General features: G+C 36.6%; 2 protein-coding genes across 3 annotated transcripts in view; both read left to right on the top strand.

Moving 5' to 3' along the window:
* Positions 1 to 7,503, top strand: part of mEFG1 (mitochondrial translation elongation factor G 1) — a 30,958-nt gene extending 23,455 nt beyond the window's left edge. The window contains exons 12-14 of the mRNA XM_069836129.1: positions 1,752 to 1,871; positions 3,332 to 3,492; positions 4,919 to 7,503. Of these exons, the coding sequence (XP_069692230.1) occupies positions 1,752 to 1,871; positions 3,332 to 3,492; positions 4,919 to 5,101 (464 nt within the window). The 3' untranslated portion in view covers positions 5,102 to 7,503. The remainder of the gene's footprint in view (positions 1 to 1,751; positions 1,872 to 3,331; positions 3,493 to 4,918) is intronic.
* Positions 7,504 to 8,477: 974 nt separating this feature from the next.
* Positions 8,478 to 15,052, top strand: part of Lrch (Leucine-rich-repeats and calponin homology domain protein) — a 328,792-nt gene continuing 322,217 nt past the window's right edge. For both annotated transcript variants that reach the window (XM_069836132.1, XM_069836131.1), the window contains exon 1: positions 8,478 to 8,658. In XM_069836132.1, coding sequence (XP_069692233.1) covers positions 8,484 to 8,658 — 175 coding nt within the window. In that variant the 5' untranslated portion in view covers positions 8,478 to 8,483. The remainder of the gene's footprint in view (positions 8,659 to 15,052) is intronic.

Below are 15,052 nucleotides of genomic sequence, written 5' to 3'. Positions count from 1 at the left end.
TTTTTTTTTTTTTTTTTAATTTGTAACAAACAATCCATACTTCCTTGTATTTTCTAGTGACAACTTTGTGTTTCACTGTTAGTATCACTTCTGTTTGAATTTTCTCGGTTACTGAACTGGTCAAGCTATATTAATTTTGAAGACTTGAGAGTTAATCATTCATACCTCACTATCATACAGTCTAAGAGATGATCAGTAAATATGCCCAATGTGTCATGGACAGGGCTGGTTTTAAGCTGATTGTGCCGATTTATCCCAATCGGGCCCCATGTCTAAGGGGGGCCCTGTACGTGGATAATCCACTTCAATCATATCAAATAAACAAAATAAAATATTATTGCAATGTACGCCTAACATCATAATATTGTAGTTTTATAGAGAATAGAAACGATTTTAAATTTAAGTCGTAGACCTACATAAATTGAAGGATTCAGAACCATAGTGGGCCAAGCGCCATTTACTAAAATCATAGAAAACAAGGGATAAAATGAAGTTATCACCATAATTCAATGGAAACATATAGCAAGTAATATAAAGTATACATGTATGATTTGAGGCTTTCTCGGCGTTGGTTCGCTAATATGTTTTCGCGGGATATCAGCCGAGTTAAAATTTTGGAATGTTCCAAGCTATCTCTGCAGCCATCTTCAGGGAAGTAGTGTCTAGACAGACCACACCAAGGTCATTAACAAATCAAGCCACTACTGGGATCGTACAATCAAGGAGGCCATAGAGATTAAGCTGGAGAAAAACAACTTTAACAGAGACGGTGGACTGCAGCTCAGTCAGGCATGGACACCGGCCTTGGACCAGCTTTGGCCTTCTTACAATCAAGGTCACGAAGATCACGGACCGGGGACAGCAACCGATTCCAGCCAGCGGATCAGGACTCGTCGCCCGCCAAACTTCACTCAAGAATCCCGGGAGGGGCAGACCTTACGAGGAATGATAATTCCCAAACCCGGATTGGCCGCTCCGCCAACCAATTCCGTATCACTTGAGATAGCCTAACATCTATATAACCTACGACTTTCTGTCTAGAACTACTTCCCTGAAAATGGCTGCAGAGATAGCAGTTGAAAGCTTGGAACATTCCAAAATTTTAACTCGGCTGATATCCCGCAAAAACATATAAAGTATACACATTCAAACTAAATGATATGTCAGTCTTCATTAAATTATGGTATTCACTTAACTTTAACCCTTGCTTTCTCCGTTTTTAATACATGACGCTTGGCCCACTATGGCTCTGAACCCTTCAATTATGTCACCAGGAAGTAGGGTGCGTGCGACTATTTCACCGCTAGCTTGATCATTCTTACACCTCTTATCCTAAGAGTAACCAACACCAACTATGGTAGGTGGCTTTAATTTAGCCTGTGGAGAGACGAAGTTGCATATGGAGCACAGATAGCGATGTTAAATCATTGCACGGTTAATAAAACATACGATTTTCTAGCTATTTGGACTATAAAAAGATAAACCTAATCATTGTTTTCTTGTACGCTTACTTTGCACTAAATCGCATACACATTCTAAATGCATACCTTGATTCATTTCTTTCTATAATAAAGACATAAACTGTGTTTACTGGTATAGATTCTGCAGACCTTGTCTGTGAACATGGGGGCCTCAAATAATTTTTCGAATTGAGCGCCGCAACTCCTAAGGCAGCCAGCTGAATTCTACTACATCGTTGTGAGTTTTATCTGTTGATTGTTGCTGAGCAATAAACACTTGACATGTTGCAGGTCTGTTGTCTGGTCACAAGCTGTCGGGTGTGAGATTCCGGCTCCTTGATGGTGCTCACCACATTGTGGACTCAAGCGAGCTGGCCTTCATGCTAGCTGCTCAGGGAGCTGTGAAAGAAGGTGCGTGCTATAGAGTGCAAATTGTTCCAATTTCAGTCTCAACTACTGTTTTTCCCAACTCAAGTTGCTGGTCAGCGCAATCACAGTACACCAATAGAGCACCACATATTGTTATTGAAGTTAACCGCTTTTTGTACAGTGATGTAGCAAATTGATACTCCCTCCCCAGTTCCCCCTCAGTCTTGCGAGTCAAGGTCGTAGCCATGCCTTTAGAGGCTTTTGCCACAAACCTCTCTCACTGAACTCTCCATCCTGGAATAATTGCCAACAGTGAACTTAACTTATGTAAGGATTGGAGTGAAACCAGTGTTATGATACATCGATATTACGAACTTATAGGCCTCCTGTTACTAGGTATAACAACTCAAATTGTTTTAGTAGTTTAAGACTTTGAGCCTCTAAGAACTTCGCCACTGGAAATAGTTACTGTATAGGTATATCAGGAACATAGGTTAAGGGTGTTTGAGAATAAGGTGCTTAGGAAAATATTTGGGGCTAAGCGGGATGAAGTTACAGGAGAATGGAGAAAGTTACACAACGCATTGTATTCTTCACCTGACATAATTAGAAATATTAAATCCAGACGTTTGAGATGGGCAGGGCATGTAGCACGTATGGGCGAATCCAGAAATGCATATAGAGTGTTAGTTGGGAGACCGGAGGGAAAAAGACCTTTGGGGAGGACGAGACGTAGATGGGAGGATAATATTAAAATGGATTTGAGGGAGGTGGGATATGATGATAGAGACTGGATTAATCTTGCACAGGATAGGGACCGATGGCGGGCTTATGTGAGGGCGGCAATGAACCTTCAGGTTCCTTAAAAGCCATTTGTAAGTAAGTATAGGTATATCAGTTTACATATTGTAGATTATATTGGTTTGCCTCTTTCTGAATCCCTCAATAACCATTGCTTTAGTATTAGGTTCACATGTAAAGAATAATTTCGTACATACCAATCCTACCTAGAAATTAGAGAATTTTATATTTGTTTAAATGAGGGGTTCACAACCAGAGTGGACCAAGTCCTTCTGGAATAATTTTGAGAAATTGAGTCTTAAAGTTCCTGGCTCACGCTTAGCAACCTTCACCTTCCATAGGAAATGCTGTCCTCTGTGGAGTAACAAATGAGTTATGGACTTGGTTTGTTATGGCAATGAATAAATCTAAGTTTTCTTCATCCGAGATTGTATTAATCCACAAACTGACCACTGATGGACTTGGTCCACTTTGGTTGTGAGCCCCTCAAATGTTACTAAAGAAATGTACAACAATTACACAAATAGAATTGTACATGGAGGAAAAATCCTCAATCCATTCCCTGCGAAGTCTGGAGTAAGGCAGGAATGTATCCCTTTTTTTCTTTTATTATTCGAACATTTTGTCTCTAACATAAGAGATCGTGTCTTTATACAATGAACTTAAATTTATATTAAAACCGACTTCATATTTTGTTACAGTATTTGAGCGAGGTATGTGGCAGATCCTTGAACCCATCATGGCTGTGGAAGTAGTAGCACCATTAGAATTCCAGGGGACAGTGCTGGGGCAGTTGAACAGGCGTCACGGTATCATAACTGGAACGGATGGCGTGGAAGGATGGTTCACAATATATGCCGAAGTAAGTTGACACAATCAGAATAGTGATGAACGCAAAGAAAGGTGATTGGAAATATTTTTCACTTATTGTCTCTAATAAGAGAAAAATTGACGATAAAATGTTCTGATCAAAATGACCAGTGCTGGTCGTTGTAGGTATTGTCAGACCATCGGATCTGTGCCCCTTCAGCGCTGTCGTCGTTCTTGGAAAAGTTAACGCCTGTACTCACTCCATTCCACCCGCTTTCCTCCCACCACATTAAACAGCAGGCCACGAACCTTGCCGAATAGGGATGTTGCCAAACTTCTGTCAGACGGTGTCATAAATAACTGGTCCTCCATGCTACAATATTATTTCTTTCAATCAAAATACATCTTGTATTTCTACATTTTTTAAACTAAATCCCATGTCTCGAATCACTTTCCGTAGTTTTTCTCTCCAACCTTGGAAATTATTACTTCTCTCGTAAGCTTCAGTAATTTCTTCAATGTTGAAACTTCTTTGTGAACGGTATAATATTCTTGTATCTTTCTTCTTAAAATACATCGGTTCATATCATCTACAGTAATTAAAAGTTCCCTTGGTCTGTTCTTCTCTGGTGATTCTAGCTTTTCATCTCCTGCACAGACTCCCTCTCTCCTGATTTTCTTTATTAGGAGTTCTGACCTGTCTATATAAATTACATAAAATGTTGTATTATTAGTATTAGTTAAGTAAGTAATTTTAATATGTAATTAATTGAAATAAAATAAGCCTCACCTGTGATATCAGTTGCTCGTTTCGTTGCCTGATTTATAGAAAACAGATATTGACCTGTTTGTTTCTCTTCATCGCAAAATGCTATTACGTACTTACCGTCGATCGGGTATACTTTACACAAGGGGGGTAACTTTACACATTTCTAGAAAAATGATGTATAACAGCTTTAATAATGGCACACACTTCAGTCTACTACACATATGTGCTGTTGTCACATAGAATCAGTTCCACGGAATTGCTACACATTTTCTGTAATGTGCTGCCTTCTAAACATTTTTCTAGAAATGTGTAAAATTACCCTCCTTGTGTTAAGTATACCCGGTCGATGGAACTTAATAATATTTCTTTCGCCACTCCGTGCTATAGTATTCATGTTGAGTTGACAACACTGGACTGCAAGTGCAAATATTGTAAACTGTCCCGCAAGAAGGCCAAAATTGTGAATAGTGGGGGACAGAAAGGGAGAGAACTAGAAAAGAGAGAGATAGGAATGCAGGGAGATAAATGAATTACCGAGGCTGAGAAGGAATTAGGGTTCAGTTCGCATATCTTACCGGGGGCACAGATCCGATGGTCCGACTATAGTTTGAAAGTCCCAGTCCTCATAGTATTAAGATGCAAGTTTATATGTAATATAACTCCACTTTCTGATTTGTGTTAATTCAGTGATGTGTTTCTTGTGGTACAGGTACCCCTAAATGAGATGTTTGGCTATGCCTCAGACTTACGGTCAGTGACACAAGGCAAGGGAGAGTTCAGCATGGAGTACAGCAGGTACTCACCAGCGCTGCCCAATGTGCAGGAAGCACTCATCCGAGAGTACCAGGAGAGCCAAGGCATCACACAGCAGCAGAAGAAGAAGAAAAATTAGTGCTTCTGACGTAGTGCGCAGATAGGGTAAATGCCAAAGATTGAACACTTCTTAGACTTTGTGGCATGACAACTCTTCAGTGATATGGGCGAACTTTAGTATGTGATAAATGGCTGTGTGAGTGGATCAAGATTGATGCTTTCCAGGTGGGAATTACTTGAAAAAATATGTGTAGTGTTTCTGCTTGGAAGCTCCATAATAACAGAGTTTCTTGTTTGTGCAAGCCTCATCCAGATCTCAGATATTCTTCAAACTGTCAGATGATATCCTGTGTAATTTCTATAAAATAAAAAAGAAGAAATACCAATCTATATCACAGACACACTCATTGCTAAAACCCCGGTTGTGAACGAAATTCCTCCATGGAAATGGGTGATTCCAGAACATAGCATACAAATTCCAGGAAATCATTCCAAAAATGATCCTCCATACATTCTTAAGTTAGATGCCATGGAACTTCTCTGCAGTACATATAAGGATCACCTTCAAATTTATACAAATGGATCTCTAAATCCTAATAATGGGACATCAGGAGCAGGGTATTATATTCCAAAATATCAAGAAAGTTATTTCATACCAAGTTCATCCTCCTCCAGTCTTGACACTGAATTGCTAGCTATTGATGCTGCTCTTCAGTGTGTTACTCAAATTTCTGAAAAATCTATTTGCATACTTACCGACTCCAAGGGGGCTATATTTAATATAATTAAATATGTCCCAAACCTATATGCACATAGAATTATTCCAATTCATAAACAACTAAGTAAACTAAAAGAACTCCAAAAGGAAATAACATTTCAATGGATACCTAGTCATTGTGGTATACCTGGAAACGAGAAAGTCGATAATATTGCAAAACAGGCAACATATTTGCAACCAAGACCTCTTCAAGTGATATCTCTATCCAGTGCTTCTGCTTCAGTAAAGGCTCATTTTACAAGCCTATGGATCAACAATTGGCTCTCTTCTGACAAAGGAAAAATTTTACAGTCTGTACAAAAGAAACCAAATGACCTGAAAATGTACAAAAACTTGGCCAGACATGTTCAGACATTTTTAACAAGAGGCAGAACAGGTCACATTGTCACCCAATTGTACCTATACCGATTTCACATTTCTGATAATCCTACTTGTCTGTGGTGTAATAATCATGATGAAGATCTGGAACACATTCTTCTATACTGTCCATCCATAAACCACAAAAGAAGTAAATTAAAATCATCAATACCAGTTGCAGAAGGCACAGCCCTGCAGTATATATTGACTACACCCCAACTCTGGCTACTAGCAACAGGCATCTATAATGAACACCGATCAAAATACCCCTCATTTCTTGTGAAAAACAACTGAATAGACTACAGTGGACTATAGTGGACTTTATATTGTCAGCAAACAGCTGGATACATTAAGAAGATTGATTGATTGATTGATTGATTGATTGATTGATTGATTGTTTGTACAGTCTCATACATACAGGGCTTTCATTTCAAAACTTCCCAGTCTAAATAACTAATTATTTAAATTTAATTCAATTTAAACAAAAAACACGTCAATTTAGATATTAAGGGGGAAGTCTGAAACCAGGCTTAATTGCATTTTATATTTCACCATCCCCCAGCCACCCACACTTTGAAATTTCAAATGGTACCCTTATATTTTTATACTTAAATATGAAAGAGCATTCAATTGTTTATACACCTCATTCATTTGTTCTCGCATCACTACGGGCTACAAGCAATGCACATTTTATGTATGGTTTGATACCCAGATATAAAATCTGTCTAGGAGTATAGAATAGCTGCATTGAATTCAGTTTCTGGCCCATAGAAATATCAGATGCCTTCATCTGTCTCTGTATCTAACAAGCTGAAAACTCTGTAAATATGGAACAAATCAGAAACTTTCCTCACTCCTTCTCTGTCATATATCATGTGAAGTTGTAAAGTTCTTTGTTACAAACTGTTTACTTTGTCCTTACTTCATTAGTAATAATTTTCAGCTCTCGATAATATTGAATTTCTCGCTCATTATTTATGTCACCCCTTGAATGTAATTCTTAATGTGTCCCCTTGAATGTGATTCTGCACTCCTCGTTTTGGTGACTTAACAGGAGTCTTGAAAAATTATATAATTTCAATCAGAATCGGATTAGTTGGCGTATTACTGCAAAATAGGTTTATGCTTCGTCATAAAAATTTGCAAGTGTCTGTTTCAATGCAGATCTGCAGTACCTATATGCTGAAATACAGAAGGGTTACTTTTGTATTGTTTTGCTTTTTGTGTAATGTTTTCATTCCCCTCTAACCCCTGGAAAGTGAGTAAGTGATTTGTGTGCATTGTACAGATGTAAATATTTTACATGTTGCAAAGTAATAAAATGAAAGTAAAAGTGTTTTGCAGTATTATCTATTATTTATTTTCTATACTCTTTTCTTCTCCTCTCTCTTAAGTTGTTTCTTATGACTGCAGAGAGATTGGCGAGATCAGCTCGTCTTTGTTGGAGTGATGATGTTCTCTGTATAGTTATGTGTTAGCTTAATTTGCTATGTTGTCTGAACAAGTTTAGCAAGACAATAATCTACGAAGTGCAGCTGCTGTTTTCCTTGGCAAGCGTTGAATACTCTTCTATTAACTTCCTGTTGCGTGGCATATTTTAAGGAAGAGTGTTAAGTGGACACCCATTCGAGAAAAATGTTCGTTACCATTTCTATAATACTCTACGTGCATCTTGCTTCATAGCAACCCGTAACTTGTCATTATTAGGAAAATAAATGAAGTTTGAATATCATCGTATATAATATTGTGTATTACGAGTACATTAAAAATATTAGTAGTAGCTTGAGCAGTGAATGTTGCTTAATTTCCTTGCACTGGTTACGACGTTCATTAAACGTTAAATTTTTTTTTTATTATTATTATTATTATGCTAATTTGAAATCACACAATCACTTAAAGGTACATAGGCCTACTACAAAATTATAGACATACTTTGTTTAACGGCATTTTGTTATACTTCTATATCTGGCAAATAGGTATTGTAATTCTTCTAAAAAACATGTTTTGTCGGTTTCTATGCCATTGAATTATTATTTATACTAAAATTAATTATAAATTATTATTAAAGATATGATAAATAGAATTTTACGTATTTCCTGCTCGTTATTTATCCGAAGCTTCATATGTATTGATTGTTTTTAGCGGGTAAATTGCACACGAAGAATTATAATAGCAATATAATAATGTAAACAACAATCGGTTTTATGCAGGATAAGCACGTGCAACTGTTTACGTGCGCTAGCAGACGACGCTGTAGGTGTGCCCTCCCTATCGTGACGTAAAAACTACCCACAAATCTTTGCGTTAGAAGGATGAGAGTTATAACATGGCGATGGTTGCTGCGAAGATGAGCGGTCACTTACAAAATCAACTTACACGGTCTTTAGAACGATTACTGGAAGAAGCGCATTTAAGTGGCGAGTTAAAGTTAACTGGAAGAAAGCTGAAAGATTTTCCGAACACGGGAGGGAAGTACAACCTCAGCGATACGGTGATAGCAGGTAAGAACGAAAGTTTCCCGTCAAGGCGGATCGCCTGCCAGGCTGCTTTGTTATTAGGAAGGGCAGGGCCAGTGGGGAGGGATGACAATTTATCGGGTATCGGGAAAACTATTCTATTTTAGTATGAAGGTTTATTGAATTACTGATTAAATATCTTGGGTTCAGGCTTGCTTTTATTGCTTTAATGTGTGTTTTTCTAATATGCAGGAGTATTTTGAGGTACACATAATTGTTAATTACAAATATTCAGATTGTGTAATTTACTAATCCATGTGAAGTCATGTGTTAAAAGACCGTAAATTAAATTTTAATCTTTCCCTCTTTTACGCTCTTTAAAAGGATCATATTGAGTTATTAAAGTATGCCAAATTAATTTTAATTTCAGTAGAAATCAATATTAGATTAAGTCGTTCTATTAACCTAACTTTCAATGAGTGGAAGAAATTAAGCTGTATTTGAGTTAAATGTGCATTGCGTTTATGTATATTTAGAGGTACATTCATTTAAATGAAGTAGGCCTAATCATTTCTTTAGAACTTGTACGTACATAGATGTTTCGATTGTTACTAAGCCTATATAGTTTCTACAATGAAAGTTGTTTCTGGATAGGACATTTTCTTCTGAGGGAATATTTTTGTGTGTGATGTTTGTGAATTTAGGCCTAATTAAATGGGGGGAAGTAGGTACCTTATTATACTACATGAAGATACTTTCATAATGAACATTTTCACAAAATGTAAATCTAACTTAAATTCTGTTTTGAAATACAGTTACATTATATGTGTACAAGTTTCAATGGTATTCACAGGACAGAGTTTTGATGGATTATAGTTTCCTCATCTGGGAACACTATCATGTGAGAGGAAAATCCGGTTTAGTGACAGAATAGAAGCTGATGATCCGATTAATGTAGGCCTGTTGTACCGGTACATATTTTGTAATCCTTTACTTCAAACGCAAGCCACAAAACTAATTAAAATAATGTTGTTGGCCCGTTCTAAGCCTAGTTCGTCTCATCTTGAACTCTGATATTCTATAAAAACTATTTTATGTGATTTCAGTTTTAAGTGTAAAAATACGTAGGCCTACTTTTATAGCGTTTACCAATGCTTTTCTTGTAGAGAAAAAGGTGGTGTAACTCTGTGTAGAATATATTATAATGCTGGGAGATGGTTACTATCCAGTGCACGGGAATTTTGTCATTTTTAACCTCCTTTTCGCCCAACTTTTAAGACTTCTATGGCCTAAGCGTAGTTCAAAGAAAAAATATGAACACATTTCTTGATTCCATGATGAAAAATACAACAAAAAGGCGTTCCGCCAGAAAAAAAAAACACTAACGTTACCATACATACACAAATTAGGTTTTACCTTAATATGGAATTGGCGTTCAAACATTTGTATTCCCCATTATTTGGTTTTACTTATTTATTTATTTTAATTTTTAGTCCGTAAGTTCTTCTATTTCACATGCATTACATTGTGACTTATGAATTGTATTTTCTTCGTGTGCAAAATTTATTTCCGGTGACTATAGCTTAGTCTTCCATATTTGAGAATAATTAAAACAGTTACTATATTTCTCAGGACGATCGTGTTTTTTTTTGTAAGGATTTGTGATAATGTTCTGGTTTTAATTAATTAAAATAAACTACATTAATTAAAGGAACAAAAGTTATTTAATTATCATTAATACACCAGTTTGATTGTAAAGCCCACAACAGTATTGTAAGAAATAAGATTCAAGGTATTCCGATATGCTGGAAATGTGTACCGCACCTACACAGGGCGTCCACAAAATGAGTACAGATTTTTCGTGTGGTGGTAGGGAACATCCATACGAGTATTTTAATACAATGAACCTTGGGTCGGAAATGCATTGTTATGGGTGTAAACGGTGAAAATGCATTGCAAATTGTTGAATACAAGTTGTTGTTTATTATGTTAATTGTAAGAAATCAGACCTAACTTATTACATGTTGTTTTACATCAACTGTTGGAAATTTCGGCCACTGACTTGGTTGCACTGCTCCGCGCGTTTCGCCACGGACTGATGAAATATACGTAGCATACCTGGCTGCTCCCTAATTTCCGCTCCCGTTGCCATGATCCTCGCTACAAGCTCTCCTGTGTTCACCGGTGTCTCGTAGATAAGTGACTCCATGTGTCCCCACAGAAAGAAATCCAGCGGTGTAAGATCTGGAGACCTCGGTGGCCATGGAACGGGTCCACCTCGACCAATCCACCGACCTGGAAATCTTTTGTTGAGGAAAGCCCTGTCTAGCTTATCATACAATTAACTGCACTGCAGACTCAAGTGTCTTGTATTGTGTAATATGCGTCTACACACATACCAATGCATCTTCGACTCAAGGTTAATTGTATTAAAATACTCTATGTTCCGTACCACCACACGAAAAATCTGCACTCATTTTGTGGACATACCTACATGTAGCCATACTTGAGCTTGTTGCGAGTTTTTTTAATAAGTTATAGAATTTTTTCCAACACAAGGGCTGGTATTGTGCGGTGGATAACCACCCCGCGAGATCACTCATGCTTGGGAACAACTGGCATATTAAACATGAACTTTTTTTTAACTTAAGGCTAAAAGTAAATGTTCATATAAATCCATTATCTATAATTTTCTGTCACCTAAAAATTGTCCGTCATTTGTCCATATTTGTAGATCTATAATGTGCATCTGTTGTGTTTGTTCTTTTTGTTCTAAGTGATGATTTGTGAATGTCAAGTGTGTCAATTCTGAACACGAGTGGGAATTGAAACGAATCGAAAAATCCAATCTTTGCCACCTTTGACATGGACGATAATGATTATATTTTTCTTCCAGTCATAAAGTTGGGCTTCAATTCCATCGTGATTTTTAGCGTACACTTGGTTCCAAACTCCCGTTTCCGAAAGTTTGGCCATGATTTATATAAGGGTGCATCCAAAATAGAAGTTTTTGTTTGACTTTGTATATTAACTTTGATAATAAATAATTTTAGCGTATGTATTTCGATGTTTATTAAATTACATGTTTATTATTTGTTTTGACTTGTTCGCGAACACTTTTCATTAGCGTTTATGAAAGAAACTTTTAATTAAATTCTGCACTGTTTATCAATTTTTTTTCAACTGGTCATGTGCCGTAAACAAACCTTTTAATTCTGATTTGTTTACATATTACGGTACGGGTTTCGCAGAAGTTCGGTTCTTTTACCTTATCAACACTGATAGTCATGTTAATAGATTTTCTTCTTAAACTATGAACCAACACATAAGCTTTATTTCTTCTTAAACTATGAACCAAGACACAAGCCTTACTATCAGTGCTGTCTGGTAATTTTTCTCTTGGTCATACGCCCCCACCCTTGTTTTTTCCATTGAAATATATTTTGTGCGAGATCGTGCGTATTTGTTTGGTTTCCGCACAAAACCAATCCGCGGTAAGTCATTCCACATTCAGTATTCCTAACCTAACACACATAACAATTTCCCTCTTCTTACCGCTTAAGTGACATATTGATTTTACTGCTTTAGGCTTTTAACATATTATTTTTAGAGACGTTCAATATAGTAATAATTATAAATTGGAAACTTACCACTGCAATTTCACCTAAATTGCACTGTTAATTATTGTTTTTAAATATTTGCAAAAATTAAGTAAACTCTACAACTCCACTAAAGTTACTGCATTCGTGATGCATGTAACATTAAGGAAGCCGTTTGTTTTAAGTTCGCATTTATAGACTGGGGGAAAAAAAGACAGATGTATATCACGGCCTGCTGAAGTATAGTAAACACAGAAAACATTTTAAAGCAACAATGTTGAAGACAGATATTTTTGTTTTGCAAATTTGCCGTCATTGAACAGAAACCAAGATGGAGATTTCATTGCAACTAATTAGAAATTCCTCTTTCAGGTATGTAATAAACGATCTTCGCACAAAATAATATACGATACACGAGCGGTATGTTTTCTTTCAATTCTCGGAAATTAAAAAAGCTCAACTACGTTTCGCTTTTTCAAACTTTTCCTCGAACATGAAAACTTCAACATACCGCTCTTGTAACGTATATTACTATTACCCTCTTCTTTCTATCTTTCCGACTGTCATTTAATGATTTTTTAATATTAAGGAAGAAGTAAAGAAATTGTTTTGCTTTACATTTTAATTGTAAAACTTGATTTAAAGAATACACCATGTAGCACCACCGTAGATGCACACTAGTCTCGATGAATCTTGGAGTGTATATTTGCAGCACTTCTTGTTTTTCAACTATTATTTTATATAATGCTGGATTCCAGCGCTGCAGAGGTGAACAATTTTTGTTTATGAACATCAAACTACATTAGGAACAACAAGAGATGATCTAAGATCTGTAGAGATCTCCGCGTACAAAACTTGGGCACCCATAGGTATGCCGTATGGCTCCGTACAGACAAAATTTTCTTTTCCCCATACGATTAAAGTGTAGGTTCCCATACCATGTATGGCCACGTATGGCCTTCATGACAGCACTGCTTACTAAGTACATTAATGGAATATCACATTAGGAATTTTTAACTTTGTTAATTATATATATATTATTTTAATGTACCGAAGTACATTTCCATGCAGATATTCTGCGTCATCATACGACGATTCTGTCCGATGCCGTGGTGGGTATCCGGTGTGGCTTAGTGGATAAAGCATCAGCACGTAGAGCTGAAAACCCGGGTTCAAATCCCGGCGCCGGAGAGAATTTTTCTCCATTCCATTACTCTTTCATCGTTTGTTAATTGTGTTTTATTACGTGCAAAAAGAAATATTTAAGTACATAGGAATTCTCCGCCTACTTATCATAATAAATACGTTCCGTTTATATTATAACGTAGTGACGTAATAAGATGCATTAAAAACCAGCAAGGCGTTTTGATGGATTCGTTCACAATTAAGACATATTATCGTAGTTCTGCAATAACTTCAGAGTTTTATTTACAAATTATGCAGCTTACTCGGGTTCATAACATAATATAATAGGCCGTATATTCGAGGCATTACTCCGTAGCAAGTGACAGCTGGCTTGTGTAAACTGCTGGAAGGCCGTTGGCCTTGCTGTAGTAATTGAACTTTCTTCTTAATAGAGGAAAGTATTTCTGAGAGGGGCTTAAAATAGCACAGAAATTTGAGGACTGAAATTTAGGTCAGCTGCGAAAGTACGTCATTTGTTTAACTGTGAAATCTGATACATTCATTGTTTACAAACAAATTAATTTTTTCTAGTGACGCCTAGTAGACGCCTTCTATTCGAATTTAATGGGGAATGCCTCGTTTTTAGTTGCTCATTTTACGAAATATATACAGAAAATATTGTAATTTTATTATATTTTGAGATTAATCATAGAGTTTTCGTCGTGTCTGTAATTCGCGAGCTGGTAACAGATTGCCAGTTAACGTAAACAAAAGCCGAGCAACTAGACGACTTTGGTCATTATTGTAAATAAACATTTTCACTTTTTAAAAATATGTAGTAGGCCATGGCAGCCAAAAACGTAACACTAAAACACTTGGCCATGTACTGGGGTTCTGTAAGAAGGGAGAACTACTGCGTAACAACAGACACCATCGTGCCCGTACAGCAATTGCCAGCCTGCTAAGAAACAGAGGATGGGAAGTACATGAGGAGATTCAGTATGTGTCTGAAGATGATTCTCATAGAAGAATCGATATAATTGCCATCAATAGAAGAACCCAGAAAGCGATGGTCTTAGACCCTACGATTTGCTTTGAACGAGACACGAATCAAGCACTGTAGATAAATGATGACAAGCGAGCTAAATATGTACCTTGTCTTCCATACCTCAGGGAAAAATGACATTTCGCTTTACAACTGGGATGTTACAGGCTTACTATTTGGAGCGAGGGGTTGTTTACCAAAATTTACATGTAATATCCTTAAATCCTTTCAAATTCCCTTTTATGAGTTTCAGAAGATTGTAATGGAAATTCTTAAGGGCTCTCTTCAAATTCTACACTGTCATCTATATGTTAACACGTAAATTTTTGTTTTAATGTACAAATCAAATCATTATTTTGCTCGTTTCATTTCCCTTTATCTTTTATGTTTGTTAATTCCGGATCCCAGTGGTCAACCTCACTTGAGGACGGATGATTTGAAATAAATCTTAGTAGTAAATTTAATAACTCAACTTATTTAATAATGTATTCATTATTTTATTCGCAAAATAGTCGTTTAAATATCATTCGAGGTTCTGATTTCCCCCTAAGATCTGCAGTAGGTAAATTTATCGGTAAATGAAGACATCTCGTGGCATTAAGCCTACCTTACAACTTCTACTCCTGTTTAGTTACACGTATTTTTTTTCATCTTTTAACTACTCTCTCTT

This window comes from Periplaneta americana, chromosome 9, assembly GCF_040183065.1.
Source record: "Periplaneta americana isolate PAMFEO1 chromosome 9, P.americana_PAMFEO1_priV1, whole genome shotgun sequence".
NCBI classification, from domain to species: Eukaryota; Metazoa; Arthropoda; class Insecta; order Blattodea; family Blattidae; genus Periplaneta; species Periplaneta americana.
The sequence above is the reverse complement of the archived record's forward strand: the minus strand, read 5'-3'. Positions and strand labels throughout refer to the sequence as shown.